Source organism: Cydia splendana, chromosome 13 (genome assembly GCF_910591565.1).
Source record: "Cydia splendana chromosome 13, ilCydSple1.2, whole genome shotgun sequence".
Taxonomy (NCBI): Eukaryota; Metazoa; Arthropoda; class Insecta; order Lepidoptera; family Tortricidae; genus Cydia; species Cydia splendana.
Genome location: NC_085972.1, coordinates 1775698 through 1789727, shown reverse-complemented (window position 1 = coordinate 1789727; position 14030 = coordinate 1775698). Strand labels below are relative to the sequence as shown.

The following is a 14030-nucleotide window of genomic DNA, read 5'->3' as shown; positions in this document are numbered from 1 at the left end:
CTGCATACATCTGCGAAGAAATTCAAAGGTGTATGTGAAGTCCCCAATCCGCATTGGGCTAGCGTGGGGACTATAGCCCAAGCCCTCTCGCGCATGAGAGGAGGCCTGTGCCCAGCAGTGGGACGTATATAGGCTGAAATGATGATGATGATGATATTAAATTTATATTAACTATAATACAGTCTGTAGCAGAAAATGTAAAATCCCATCAAAAACATTACATGTAGGTAAAAAGATGCAAGTCTCGCAACGCAGTTCTACTACAAAAAAGTTTTGAGATGTAATGTGAAACCAAGTCGGTTAAGTCAGTGCCAGGGGGTATTGAAACCGTAACAATATTAGATACTTTTATTTGTTTTATACTTAAAGTAGTAACAGACTATCGCACCGGATCGCGACCTTGGTGCGGTGCGGCGCATTTATCGATAGTGTGTAAGTTTCCATCGTACATAATTATTATTAATAGCGGTGCGGTGGGCATGCACGTCGCACCAACTGACAGGTAATAATAATACTGGTGCGCTCCGCACCAATTTCCCTAGTGTGTAAGCTGCATCGCACCGATTGACAGCTGTCATTTTCAAATTATGACAGTGGAATAATAATACTGGTGCGCTCCGCACCAATTTCCCTAGATATTCCCTAGTGTGTAAGCTCCATCGCACCGATTGACAGCTGTCATTTTCAAATTATGACAGTGGACGGCAAAGTAGCCAGTCGATGAAATAACAAAAATGCGGAAGTAGTGCTTTAATAAAAAGACACAGGTTTTTTAAGAATTTAATGGAAAAATGTGCATTATATTACCTCACGCCCTTCATCTACCTCTAAAAAAGCGGAACCACATTAATTTAAATTCCATATTAAAGGATTCCATTCATTGTGGAATTACATTGCAAAAATTCGTTGAATAACACGGAAATATGGGACACTTGGCAACACTGGCGCACGTGTGCGGCAGTCTATAAGCTAGGATCGCACCATTTTGACGGTTCGGTGCAATAGTGTGGAAGCCCACGCCAGTACGAGCTATATTCCTAGAACCGCTCCAAGGTCACGGTGCGGTGCGATAGTCTGTTACGGCCTTTATAATGACTTGGCAATCGGGCGTTTATCGACTTAGGTAAAATAGGTGAGTGACCCGTTCTTGATGTATGTCTGTGTCTCACGGAAGTTTTGTTATTAAAACAACAATATTAATCTAAAAATCGAAAATTTAATCTAAAATAAAGTACATTTGGTATCAATAAAGCTAGAAACGATAGTCTGTAGTTGTCCGACGCAAATAACTAGATCCGTCAAATAACTGGATCCGTCAAGTAGGGGACTGCCATGGGATCGGGTTGATATACATCTTAGAAACTGAGCCTCGCATACCTGTGATGGATTAAAAATACATTGGTCACTTCACTTTTATCTAAGAATTATTCATAATTCATAAATTCAAAGAGAAATTCGTGCCCCAAGCTGAAGTCACTCTGGTGGCCATAAGTTGACGTTAGGATGGTATTCCACCTGTCCAATATCATTGCGTCTCACTCTCTCATTAAGCAAAATGTGGGACGCAAATACACATTGGTCCAAGAAATTGGACAGGTGGTAGGTGGACACCACCTTTAGATAATCCAGTGACCACAAAACAAGGCCGTGCAACGCCATTTATTTCAGCTGTTTTGTCATAGACTACCTACTGGTTTTTTATCATCAACTTTTTGCTTGTATCGATAGTAGGGTAAACTTAGCCATGATTGGCGTTGAAAGGTGATACCTTCGGAAGACAACTATACGAAGATGGGCTACCTACTCCTCATCATAGCGCTTACCCTATTGTATCCTAAAGAAACCGAGGTGCTATTTAAAATTGGGCAAAAATACAGGTCATGAAAGCGACCTCCTATCGTACCATATTGGGGGCTAGTCCGCTTTCTTTAAAAATTCTTTTGCTGAATTGCGACTATAGTTCGTTTTTTTTAGCATTAGAAAGAACTTCAAAGAAGGTAAGCGATCTTGACATGTCTTTTAATTGAAAAACGCTTTTTAAAAATCAGTAACTATTACTTATGAAAGCAGAAGAATATAAATGATCGTATTAGATTCATAATTTTTACATATTTGCCGTAACTTATTTTTAAAATGTGTTTTTCAATTAAAAGACACATCAAGATTATTTACCTTATTTCTAATGCTAAAAAAAACGAACTATAATAGGTCGCTATTAAACACACAAGCTCAGAGAATTGACTGACCTATCGTTTCGGGCAAATGTAACGTAGCCAAATTCCGCCGTAGGTATATGTGAGATGGTAATAACACGGAGAATGTACTTAATCTGATGGTAATGACACACCAGTGCCAGATCCCAATAGGACAAACATCGAAAATCGGAATTTCATGATTGCATCTTTACGCTCTCACATTCGATGGATAGAAAGGCAAATAGACGAACGAAAGAGCACATTATTGGTAGGGGCCGTCTGTAATAATACTTACTGAGCTCTCCCTGGTTCAGCGGCACGGGTAACGGCTTGTTCCTACTAGTGCGCAGCCAGTCGCGGTACGCGCGCTCGCCTTCTGCTCGCTTACGTTGCTCCTCGATAGCGAGACGTCCTGCTCGGCGCTCTTCGCGAGTCTTCATTACTGAGAAATATTGTAGAATATTATCTTTCCCCCCCGAAAACGTCTGCGTGAAATGATGCTGATGATTCATAAAAATTATGCTATGTTCCCCGGGTATCTATTAACTATCTCGATACCAAATTTCATCTAATTTGGTTCAAAAATTTAAGCGTGAAGATATAACAGACAGAGAAACAATTACAGATTGATGATGAACAGTCGAATCGAAAATGAAAAATGCGAAGACAATTGCCGGTTAGTTCCCGATTCGCCGGATTTACTTTAGGACGAAGTACCTACCTATAAGAGAGTCCGACGAAACGACAATCCGGGGAATCGGGAACTAACCCAATTGACACTGAGACTTGAGGGATAGTCTAAGGCCCCGTTCGCACGGCAGCTTTTTCAACGCGCGTTAAAAAAGCGTTTGAATGACACAAATGGATAACCATGCATGTATTCACACGAAGGCGGTTTTTAAGCGCGGCGCTTTTTTATCGAGCACTGTTCGATTTTCGGCGTTGAGCGTTGGCGTCAAATTGAATAGACCATACGGAAATCCGTGTATCTGTTCTCACAAGCGTTGAAAAAGCGCTGGCGCTGCTGTCAGTTGGCTGTCAAGTGTCAATTGTTGGTGTCAATCGTCAAGATTATTATTAGTTTCACCTTAAAAATGTCAACTTATGCTTACAAATTCCTGAAATATTCAAGCTATATTCAAATAATACGTCGTAATAGCAAATAAAGTATGGCTTTGCTGAGATGCGTACGTGGCATTACGACTCACAAGTGATTTTTAAGCGTTCATATGAACACAAATATTGGAAACGGTAAAAAAGCGCCAACGTCGGGTTTTAACGCAACGCTTTTTAAGCTGTCGTGCGAATGGGGCCTAACCGTCGTTGTTTGGAGCGATTGAGATGGACATCATCTTACGAGATGGACAGGCTTCCTCTGAATTTCTTTTTTCACTTACGTTTCATTTCCTCCTCCTTTCTCCTAATCCATTCAGCGAGTTTCTCCTCTTTCGCTCGTTCACGCATATTTCTCTCCTCCGCCAGTCGCTCGGCGTTTTTGAACTTGTGCACGATGCCCTCAGCTTTCCGACGCTCGTTCTGCGTGCGCTTGCATTCGAGCCAGCGGCGGTAGGATTCCTCGCGTTGCTCAGGCGTTGTGGTTGGTGGTTGCTGACGCTTGAGTTTCTCTTGGCGGGCCTTTTCGCGTTTCTGTAGGTACGATAAAGAAGAACCTATTTCAAAAGTTCACTACGAAGTTCCTACGTGCGCTGCAAAAACTTGCAAAAGAGCACAATTTTAGGGCTCATTTAGACCATGCGTGAACTCGCATCGCATACGAGTTTCATTACATTGCGGGTTTTGATCGGTCGGTTGAATTGGACGTAACCTACAGTCCGCTATGTAACTAAAATCGCATGCGAGTTCGTGCGCCGTCTAAATCAGCCCTAATGCAGTCTATCACTCACATGCCGCGATGTAGCGAAAATCGCATGCAAGTTCTTGAACCGTCTAAAGGGTCTAAACCAACTGTAGGTAACTACATAGCTTCTGGGTATCCTTACCTCTTTTTCTTTCCGCGCCAACCACTGATCAAACACCTGTCTCTTCTTCGCTTCATTCCTTTCTCTCTCCTCCTTAGCAGTAGTGGTGGTAGAAACCGACGCGACAGACAATCTGAACGTGTCCTGTCCCTCTCTGTACGTGCGGTCATCGCGAGGAGTTTCGTCCTCATCTTGAGGGGGACCGAGCTCTAGGCGACAGGATTTGCGTTTGATGCTGGAGGAGGATGAAGCTCGCCCGGAGAGGCAGGGAGTAGAGTTGCTTCTGTATGAGCTGGAAGGTAACGCGACGAATCACTAAGTTACGGGGTTCGATTCCCCATGTTTATTTATTTACATAATAAGGAGATCCAACAGCTAACTAAATGACAGTGGAATCTTAAATAGATATATAGAGCCAATTACAGGAACTCGCAAATAGATATGAAATAACCCTAGTAGCATTTTCGTTGGGGCCCACGGTGCCAACGGTAGGGAAAACGTTGGGATGAGGTTCGTTCCGTAGCCAACATTAATTTTGTATTGGCCCACCATCGCATTTACCAACATTCGCTGTGGCACAGATGCCCAACAATGGGCCTTTGTGTATTTTGGTACCGTTGGCTAAACAACGATAATATTCGTTGGCCCAATGATGACATATATCGCATTTACCAACATTGGCAGTGGCAGTGATGCCCAACAATGGGCCTTTGTGTATTTTGCTACCGTTCGCTAAACAACGATAACATTCGTTGGCCCAATGGTGACGAATACCGCATTTACCAACATTGGCTGTGGCACGGATGCCCAACAATGGGCCTTTGTGTATTTTGGTAACGTTGGCTAGTCAAGGATATCATCCGATGGCCCAATGATGACAAATATCGCATTTACCAACATTGGCTGTGGCACTGATACCCAACAATGGGCCTTTGTTTATTTTGGTAACGTTGGCTAATCGACGATATCATCCGATGGCCCAATGATGACAAAAATCGCATTTACCAACATTGGCTGTGGCACTGATGCCCAACAATGGGCCTTTGTTTATTTTGGTAACGTTGGCTAATCAACGATATCATCCGATGGCCCAATGACGATAAATATCACATTTACCAACATTGGCTGTAGCATTGATGCCCAACAACGGGCCTTTGTTTATTTTGGTAACGTTGGCTAATCAACGATATCATCCGATGGCCCAATGACGACAAATATCGCATTTACCTACATTGACTGTAGCATTGATGCCCAACAATGGGCCTTTGTGTATTTTGGTAACGTTGGCTAATCAACGATATCATCCAATGGCCCAATGATGACAAATATCGCATTTACCAACATTGACTGTGGCACTGATGCCCAACAATGGGCCTTTGTTTATTTTGGTAACGTTGGCTAATCAACGATATCATACGATGGCCCAATGACGACAAATATCGCATTTACCAACATTGGCTGTAGCATTGAGGCCCAACAATGGGCCTTTGTGTATTTTGCTACCGTTCGCTAAACAACGATAACATTCGTTGGCCCAATGGTGACGAATACCGCATTTACCAACATTGGCTGTGGCACGGATGCCCAACAATGGGCCTTTGTGTATTTTGGTAACGTTGGCTAGTCAAAGATATCATCCGATGGCCCAATGATGACAAATATCGTATTTACCAAAATTGGCTGTGGCACCGACGCCTAACAATGGGCCTTTGTGTATTTTGGTACCGGTGGCTAAACAACGATAACATTCGTTGGCCCAGTGAGCACAAATATCGCATTTACCAACATTGGCTGTGGTACTGATGCCCAACAATACCAGTTGAGTTTGCTTGTGGCGTCACTAGATGGCGTTACTGTCTCCAAACATCGAAGTTATAGTTATTTTCTCGATTATTCCGGATATAATCATAATATTTTTTAAAAGTAACTTATAAATCTAATAGCTATAACTATAAAATTTATACATAAATTTAAAAAATTGTATTTTACCAACATTTTCTCAATTTAAATCTCAAAAAACATAAATCTCGCTTACGAAGTTTCGAAGTGCGGTTAGTATATATGTCGCAGTCGGATCGTATAATCCGCCGTATTACATTACGGCTAGCCGTTTTCAAAAACAGGGGCGTTTTGAAATGCGGCGGTTTAACGATTAGCCGGATTGAATGCGGCTGAATGAGAATCCGCCGGAATGTATTCGGCGCCATACGTTCTTCAACACGGCTAGCCGTAATGTAATACAGCGAGTCATTAGCCGCCGCTTTGACAGTTTTTAGTTCCCATTTTTAACACCCGTGGCGCTGCCTGACGAACGCTGGGGTGTCCATCAAATCTGGAGTTCGTCGGACTGTTTCTTTTCAAAAAACATTTGTTTCGCAACTTAACTAGACGGAGCCCCGCTTCGCGGGGCTCCTATTTCTGAGCGGTTTGCCCTTCGGGCATCTGAAGCTACCTAACGAACCTAACCTACCTACGTATTGATTTAGTGAGACGTCCGTGAAAACATTACTCCGCTTGCGGGGCTCCGTCTATTTAAGTTGCGAAGGAAATGTTTTGGAAAATAAACACATGTAGTGCGGTGGGACCATGGTAAAAATAAATTAAATTGCAAACATTGTCAAACTCCGGTTACGTAGGCGACCGAAAGAACTGGTCACTCTACAATCTAAAATAGTAGTACGATGCGGCTAAACGTTGGCCGCCTTATTGAAGAACGTATCGCAATGACAATCCGGCTAATCGTCGAACCGCCGCATTTCAAAACGCCCCTGTTTTTGATAACGGCTAGCCGTAATGTAATACGGCGGATTATACGATCTGACTACGACATATATACAAATTAGAGTGTATAGTAAGTGTACTTGCTTCGGCAGTACATATACTAAAATTGGAACGATACAGAGAAGATTAACAACAACTGCTGCCTAGCCTAGGGCCTTCATGTGGATACAACCAATGCCTACCGTAGTGTAATTGTAATATTTATCAGCAAAGGCCCAACGTCGTATTACACAACCACTTACTTAACGTAGGGTAACTGTAGGACTCGTAAACAAAAGCCCATTACATAATTAGACTGTAGGCACACTATAAATTACACAACTATTTACCTACGGTAGTATTGTAAGAATCCTACACAAGGCCCAACGTTAAAGTTACAATGTTGGCCCTTTGTGGGACAAGCTGTGTTGGGCCTTCAACCTGGTGCACGACTACCTACCGACCTACCTGACTTGCCGTTGGGTAATTGTTGAATTTGCAAACAGAAGCACAACGAAAAAATTGCCCTTTTTTATTTTTTTGCAGTTGGCCCTACAGCAAGCCATACGGCCAAATGTAACAATTAACCAACCATCAAACAAATGTGTATAGGCCCAACCACGGCCCAACCAAAACCACCACCGTTGAATAATTGTATGATTTATTTAAATAGGCCCAACGAAAAAATTACTCTTATGGCCCTCTGTTGGGAATCTTCGGGAGGGCCTTTGTCGAGGGCCCTCCAGCAAATCGTACGGCCAAATATAACCGTTGCCCAACTAATACGTAAACAAAGGCCCAACAAAATCCCTACAAGAAAATGCTATTAGGGAAAACATATACTTAAGTAACACGCATCACTTACACAGACACACGCACGCACGCACGTACGTACGTACGCACGCACGCCCGCACGCACGCACGCACGCACGCACGCACGCACGCACGCACGCACGCACGCACGCACGCACGCACGCACGCACACACACACACACACACACACACACACACACACACACACACACACACACACACACACATTGCACACATGAGAGAGATAAGACTATAACCAAAACTAAACAGAACTAACAACATTCGCTTACATAAGCAAAACCTACTACCGGTGACGACACCAATAGTGTAAAAAAAATTTGAAAAACGAAGAACAAAATAAAGACTTATAACTTAGATACCTACCTACTACATATACAAGCACTCACTTACGAGATAAATACAAAATGCCTAATTGAAACACATTTCCGTCAATTTGCGCCTCACGGAGGGAATGTCGCAATTAAATATATCTATATCAAGCTCTTTCGTTAACTTATTCAAATTACGGCTCGCACGGTTAAGAAAACTATTACGTCTGTAGTTGGACGATGTTCGCTTTAAGAAGAAACAGGAGCTGAGTTTTAAATATTTTAGGTAAATATACCCGTCTCGCTAACGGAAGCGGCACCTAAAAGTACTTAGTGCAGGACAAAGCGAAAAATCCTGCGTAAAAATCTCAAAAATCGAGGTTTCGTACTCCTCTGTTCCCTCCTCCAAAACTTAACCAATCGTAACCACATTTGAAAATCTAAATGATTATGAAATTATCTGTGTCGGTCCGTTTTGCTTTTTTGGCTAATTGATATCAGTTTTGAACGCCACGCCTCTCATTGTGGCATAGTCAATTAGGCCATTTTGGCCATTTTTGAAGGGCTCTAGCGCCTTAAAAAACAAAAATATCAAAAAAAGCAAAACGGTCGGACACAGATATTGACAATATTAATCTGTGTTGAAAAAATCATTGCTCTAGCTTCAAAAACCACGGAGGAAAACGAGGAGTACGTTTGTATGGAGAAATGACCACTCCCGTTGGCTCTTAATGAGATAGGAGGGAAGTGTCTTTTTGACCGAGAAGGGGTTACGAATGAGAGCAATTCCGGGCAATCTATTTCACCAGTTATGATTTTAAGGAGGAAAATAATATCAGCAATTTCACGTCGTTTGAATAATGGTACCAGATGCTGTTTCCTACAAGTAACTAAGTAATCAATTCGATTAGAGGGGCACTTAAGTTTATAGCTCAAATACTTTAGAAACTTTTTCTGCACACGTTCTATCCTATCTATGTACGTAGTATAGCAGGGGTTCCAAATTTGTGATGCGTATTCGAGCTTACTTCGAACTAGAGAGGAAAACAAGATTTTAAGTGTTACCTAAGTAATATAATAAAGTCCGCAATGTTATTGGATAGTACTTATATAATAGATCCTTGAACGTCTAATATGTCCCATAGTGCCTAGGTACCTACCTAGACTCATGGTATAATAATATACTCCGCCTGGTACTTCATTCCCGTCTTTTCTAGGTCACCTAACTGACACAAGCCTACGTCATCATGCGACAGCGCTATATGATAATATGCGATAGCGCTATATATAGCGGCCATGTTGTTGTGACGTAGGCCTGTGTCACTCTGGGAATAGAAGACCATGTTTTATTAGACTATGCCTAGACTTCTCTTAGGTTATTTTAAAATCTGTTACGGTTTTGATTTGGATGCGATACGATCGCTCACGCTCTTTGGTGCGCGCGAGATGCATTGCTAGTCGTGTCAAGGTTGTATCATAATTCATAACAATAACAAAACTAAAAAAAACTGAGTAGGTACCCCTCGCGATCTTGCTTACAATACTAAACAATACAAAGTTACTATATAAATAAATATTTTTGGACAGCCAGTCAGCAGCAGATTAGCAGCTTATCATTAACAGGTAGGTATTTTCATAATAGACAGATAAATATAATCTTATTCGCCATGTTGGCAGGCGTGTCTCACTCCGCGATTTCGTCGCTTTCCTCCAGATAGCTAAAAGTACATCCGTTCGGCCCCAATTTTGGGGTTTGCCATAAGCCGCGCGTTGCGCTGTCGCCACCTAGCGGCGATATCTGTGCTGATCGTAACAGACGCGTTTTGTTAGAGAGTGAGTCTTCTGTACTTAGTACTATTATTTATTCTGTGATGTTGGTGTAAAATTAAATAACACTGGTAGCCAATCGAGCGGTTTGACAAATGAGTTTTAGGGAACTTGTACACGAAAAATCATTTAACATTAAGTACTATCTGCGCCAGCTGCTTAAATAAATGTTGAAATAAACGTTAGATATAGTCGTTCGATTTGTAGCTGGCCCCGAACGGCTAATCCTTTGTCTGTTTAGTAAAACCGGTTATTGAATTACAACTCCTATGAAAATTGCAATAAGATTCAAAATGGACAAATGGAAAAAAAATTGCAAGGCTGTGTGTGGTCCCTCTACGGTTAATGAGTGCCAGCGAGTCGAACGCTATAGAACCAGTTAAAATGTGTCATCGAGATTTGTAAGAATGGCGCGTTATTGGAGAGCGCACTTACACTTGTTTTTTGAGCGTTAGACTAGCCCGCGCTCAGGTGCCAATTAGAATCATACGACCCTTTTTTTTCAGGTAGTAGCATGCGCGGTTTTACTTAACAATTAGACAAAGGATTAGCCGGTCGCGGCCAGCTACAAATCGAAAGACTATTATACCTGTGCGGGTGCGGCGTGACATCCGCACAAGACGGCCCCGAATGCAGCGACGTCACCGACTGCGATGCCTCCACCGGCTCAATATATATCGCCGAGTTTATATATCGCGTCTTGCTCTTCCTCGAAGCATCGGAATCCGTATCGCTATGGTAATGTATGTTCTCGCCGGCCCCGTCGAAGACGTGGTTAGAGGCCTTCCGGACAGTCACGCATTCGCTATTCCTAGCACTGTCCCCGAAATTACGTTTATCTATGTCGCTTGCCATCTTTAACCTTTGTTTTAAAATATTTCGATTAAAAATAAATTATACAAATTAAACATAAAATAGTTGAGAAATAGGTAAATTGTGATTGTCAAAAAGATTTGCCCAAAGAGCATTCACTACATGGATTTGCCAATGTCGATGTAATGTCAGTCGGGATTCTAAAATCAAATGTTAAATAGTGGTAGGCGCGAAGTGGTAAAAAGTTTTCATACCAGAAACCTATACTTGCCGAAAAACTAAGTGGCGAGTCAGGTCATCTCTTTCACCCTTGATTGGTCTTTACAAGGGTAAAGGAGATAGCTCAGATAGCATTATGATTACATAATGTTGCTAAAAATTTGGATTTTAGAAAATTTAACAGGAAGTTATCATTTTGGAAGTGAGAAATGGTGTTGCGCTAAATTGAACTCTTACGATCTTGGAGCCGACATTAACAGGCGTTCCCCTCTGGAAAAGTCCGCGGCCGCCGGTCAAGGAGGTTATATAAAACTAGTTGCCACACGTCATACGCCATTTAGCAAACGTCAGTCTAAGCGGAATGATGGGAGCTGAAAATGCCGTATTGCAGCGTTTTCTCGTGCAAAATGAGATCGGAAACGTCTAGCGTACAAAAAGAACATGTTTATTTTCATATGTAAGCACTATCACATCTAAATATTATCAAAAATAGTGCACAAACTTTGGAAAAAACTAAAAAACATTGTCAATCTGAAAGTGATACCACTTAATGATACTAGATCTAATTTAGGGTAATTTTAAAGATGACTTTCTAAATATTAATTAGGTATAACTTCTAATAGGAAATATTACGCGAAACTCTGCGTAGGGGGCGCTACTACCACAATCCATCACAATCGGGGGGTCTACCGCGGAACAAGAAAATTTAACTTTCGTTATCTAACCTCTCTATCACTACTGCATATTCGAGCGATAAAGAGGCATAGGTATAACTAAATTTAGATTTTCACATTTCGCTTGTTAACAAACCGCTTTCATGCATCAATGTCATATTTTATTGTCTGTGCAAAACTTGTCAAAAAACAGTTTACTCGTAAGGCACAGTATGTATAAGTAGCTTTATGGTTTACTAGCTAGCTAGCTGGCGGCAGAACATTGTTTATATAACACATTATTTTTATATACCTAACACCTTAGTTTTATATCAACCTAATCTATTCAATCAAATAAATAGTATTGATCATAAAGGCTTGTGCACTATTCAGGCGAGGTTCGATAGGAGGGAAGGGGGTTTTAGAAAAAGTTGATCACGTTGGGGGAGGGGGGTATGTTAAATTACCGATAGACTACTGTTTGAAAATTCATTTTTCCTTTAGTTTCTACATATATTTTTATTTCACATGTCAAATATTTTAATTGTTTTAAGGTATTTACGGCTGTCACTTTCCATAAATAGGCACTTTTAATTTATTACTCTGGTATCACCGTACCAACGTTAGAGATGGGACACCATAAAAACCAATATCGATAAAATCGATATAAACGTTATGAATATATTATTATTTTTATTTATTTTCAGATTTGACTTGCAAAAACAGTCACACAAAAGTATACCAATATTAGGATAACTTATTTATCTAAAAATACTGACCCTAAGAATTGCATTAGGCACATATACACAAAACTTATTCATTTTAAGTATCAATAGAATTTCATTATAATATATTGATAACCGATTATGTGGTTTGCTCGAACGCAGCCCTACGGTAGGTGTCAATGGTGACACTAGGACTGGCGCGACCCCGATTGTCAGAAGAGGATCGCCCGCCATTACTGCGTCGGAGTGTAATTTACTTGAAGCTACGCCTGTTTTCCGAGTTTTATGTATTAAATCCTTTATTTAATGATGTATGGTGTTTTCTGTCTTAACAATATACAAATAAAAGATTTTATAAAAGTTATTTTTTGTTGTTTTATAAAAGCTGTTATTTCCATAAAAAAAATGTGTAAAACTGTTCTGCCTGAGCTTAGACTGATTCAGACCAATCACCCATGTAAAAAAAATGATTCTTTTAATAGTCTTTACAAGATCGTTTGTTAGAGGTTGTCCATTAATTAGTGGAGGGGGTCTGAAATAAACAAACATTAGAAGAATTAATATTTCCATACAGTTCTTGTCATATTAACCGGTTTAGAACAACAAAAACCGGTTTAGAACAACAAAAACCGGTTTCTTCCTATGTCGGTGTCTTTGTTTCCGCCGCACACCCAGGGCTCGGGAACCATTTTATTTTTCAAACCGGTTTCGTTCATTCATCCGGGAACGAAAAGGATATCGTATCGTATACCAAGTGTAGGTATTTGTGTTCCTTACGGTATGCTATCCTTGTCTAACTCGCTACCTAATTTTTGGCGCTAGAAGAGCGTAACTATACTTAAATGCCTTCAATTTCACCTCTAAATACGGCAACACCTCATTAACATTTTTTTTACATGGGTGATTGGTCTGAATCAGTCTAAGCTCAGGCAGAACAGTTTTACACATTTTTTTTATGGAAATAACAGCTTTTATAAAACAACAAAAAATAACTTTTATAAAATCTTATCATATTGCCAATCCTTTTACACTTGCAGCCTGTGGGTCAACTATACTCAGAGGGCAGTCAGCGCCTTGCGCGTTCAATACAATAACATATTTAGGATGCTGTTGGGTCTTCCTAAGTTCTGTAGTGCTTCGGGTATGTTTGCGGATACGCGAGTAGATGGTTTTCATGCCATAATGCGAAAACGAACCGCCTCCCTTATGCGCCGCGTACGTGAGAGCTCCAACAGCATCCTAAGCCTGGTGGCTAATAGGCTAGATTGTCCTATAGCAAGGCACTGGGATAGTCTCCATGTTCCCACATTATCCTAACTTAAGAATAGTTTTTTTTTTTGTGTCTTGACATTTTAATTAAACTTGACTGCGCATGACTTTAATTTTTTAAATTAAATCTCATATATAAATTTTATTATTTTATTATATTTTATTATTGCTTATCAATTTTATTTATTTTTTATCAATTATCAAATGCTCAGTTAATTTATTTTTAATGTCTAGTCATTGATCTCTATATTATATACCAATTTTTATTGATTTTAGTTTTAAGTTTTGACATTTTAATTGAATTGGACTGCGCATATATTTACAGTGTTTAACCTTAATTTTTAATTTTTATTTTATAGTTTTAAATTTTAATCTTTTAATAATCAATGAATTTTATTATTACCTATCAATTAATGCCAAGTTATTTTATCAGTTATCATATGCTAAG

General features: G+C 40.4%; 1 protein-coding gene across 1 annotated transcript; it reads right to left on the bottom strand.

Annotated features, from left to right (window-relative positions):
• Positions 1 to 1196: 1196 nt before the first annotated feature.
• LOC134796530 (uncharacterized) lies at positions 1197 to 10888 on the bottom strand. The gene is made up of 5 exons (XM_063768715.1): positions 10493 to 10888; positions 4196 to 4466; positions 3593 to 3842; positions 2491 to 2637; positions 1197 to 1377 (listed from the first exon to the last, which is right to left on the bottom strand). Exons 1-5 carry the CDS (start codon positions 10756 to 10758, stop codon positions 1316 to 1318), a joined length of 996 nt encoding a protein of 331 aa, XP_063624785.1. The 5' UTR covers positions 10759 to 10888; the 3' UTR covers positions 1197 to 1315.
• Positions 10889 to 14030: the final 3142 nt, after the last annotated feature.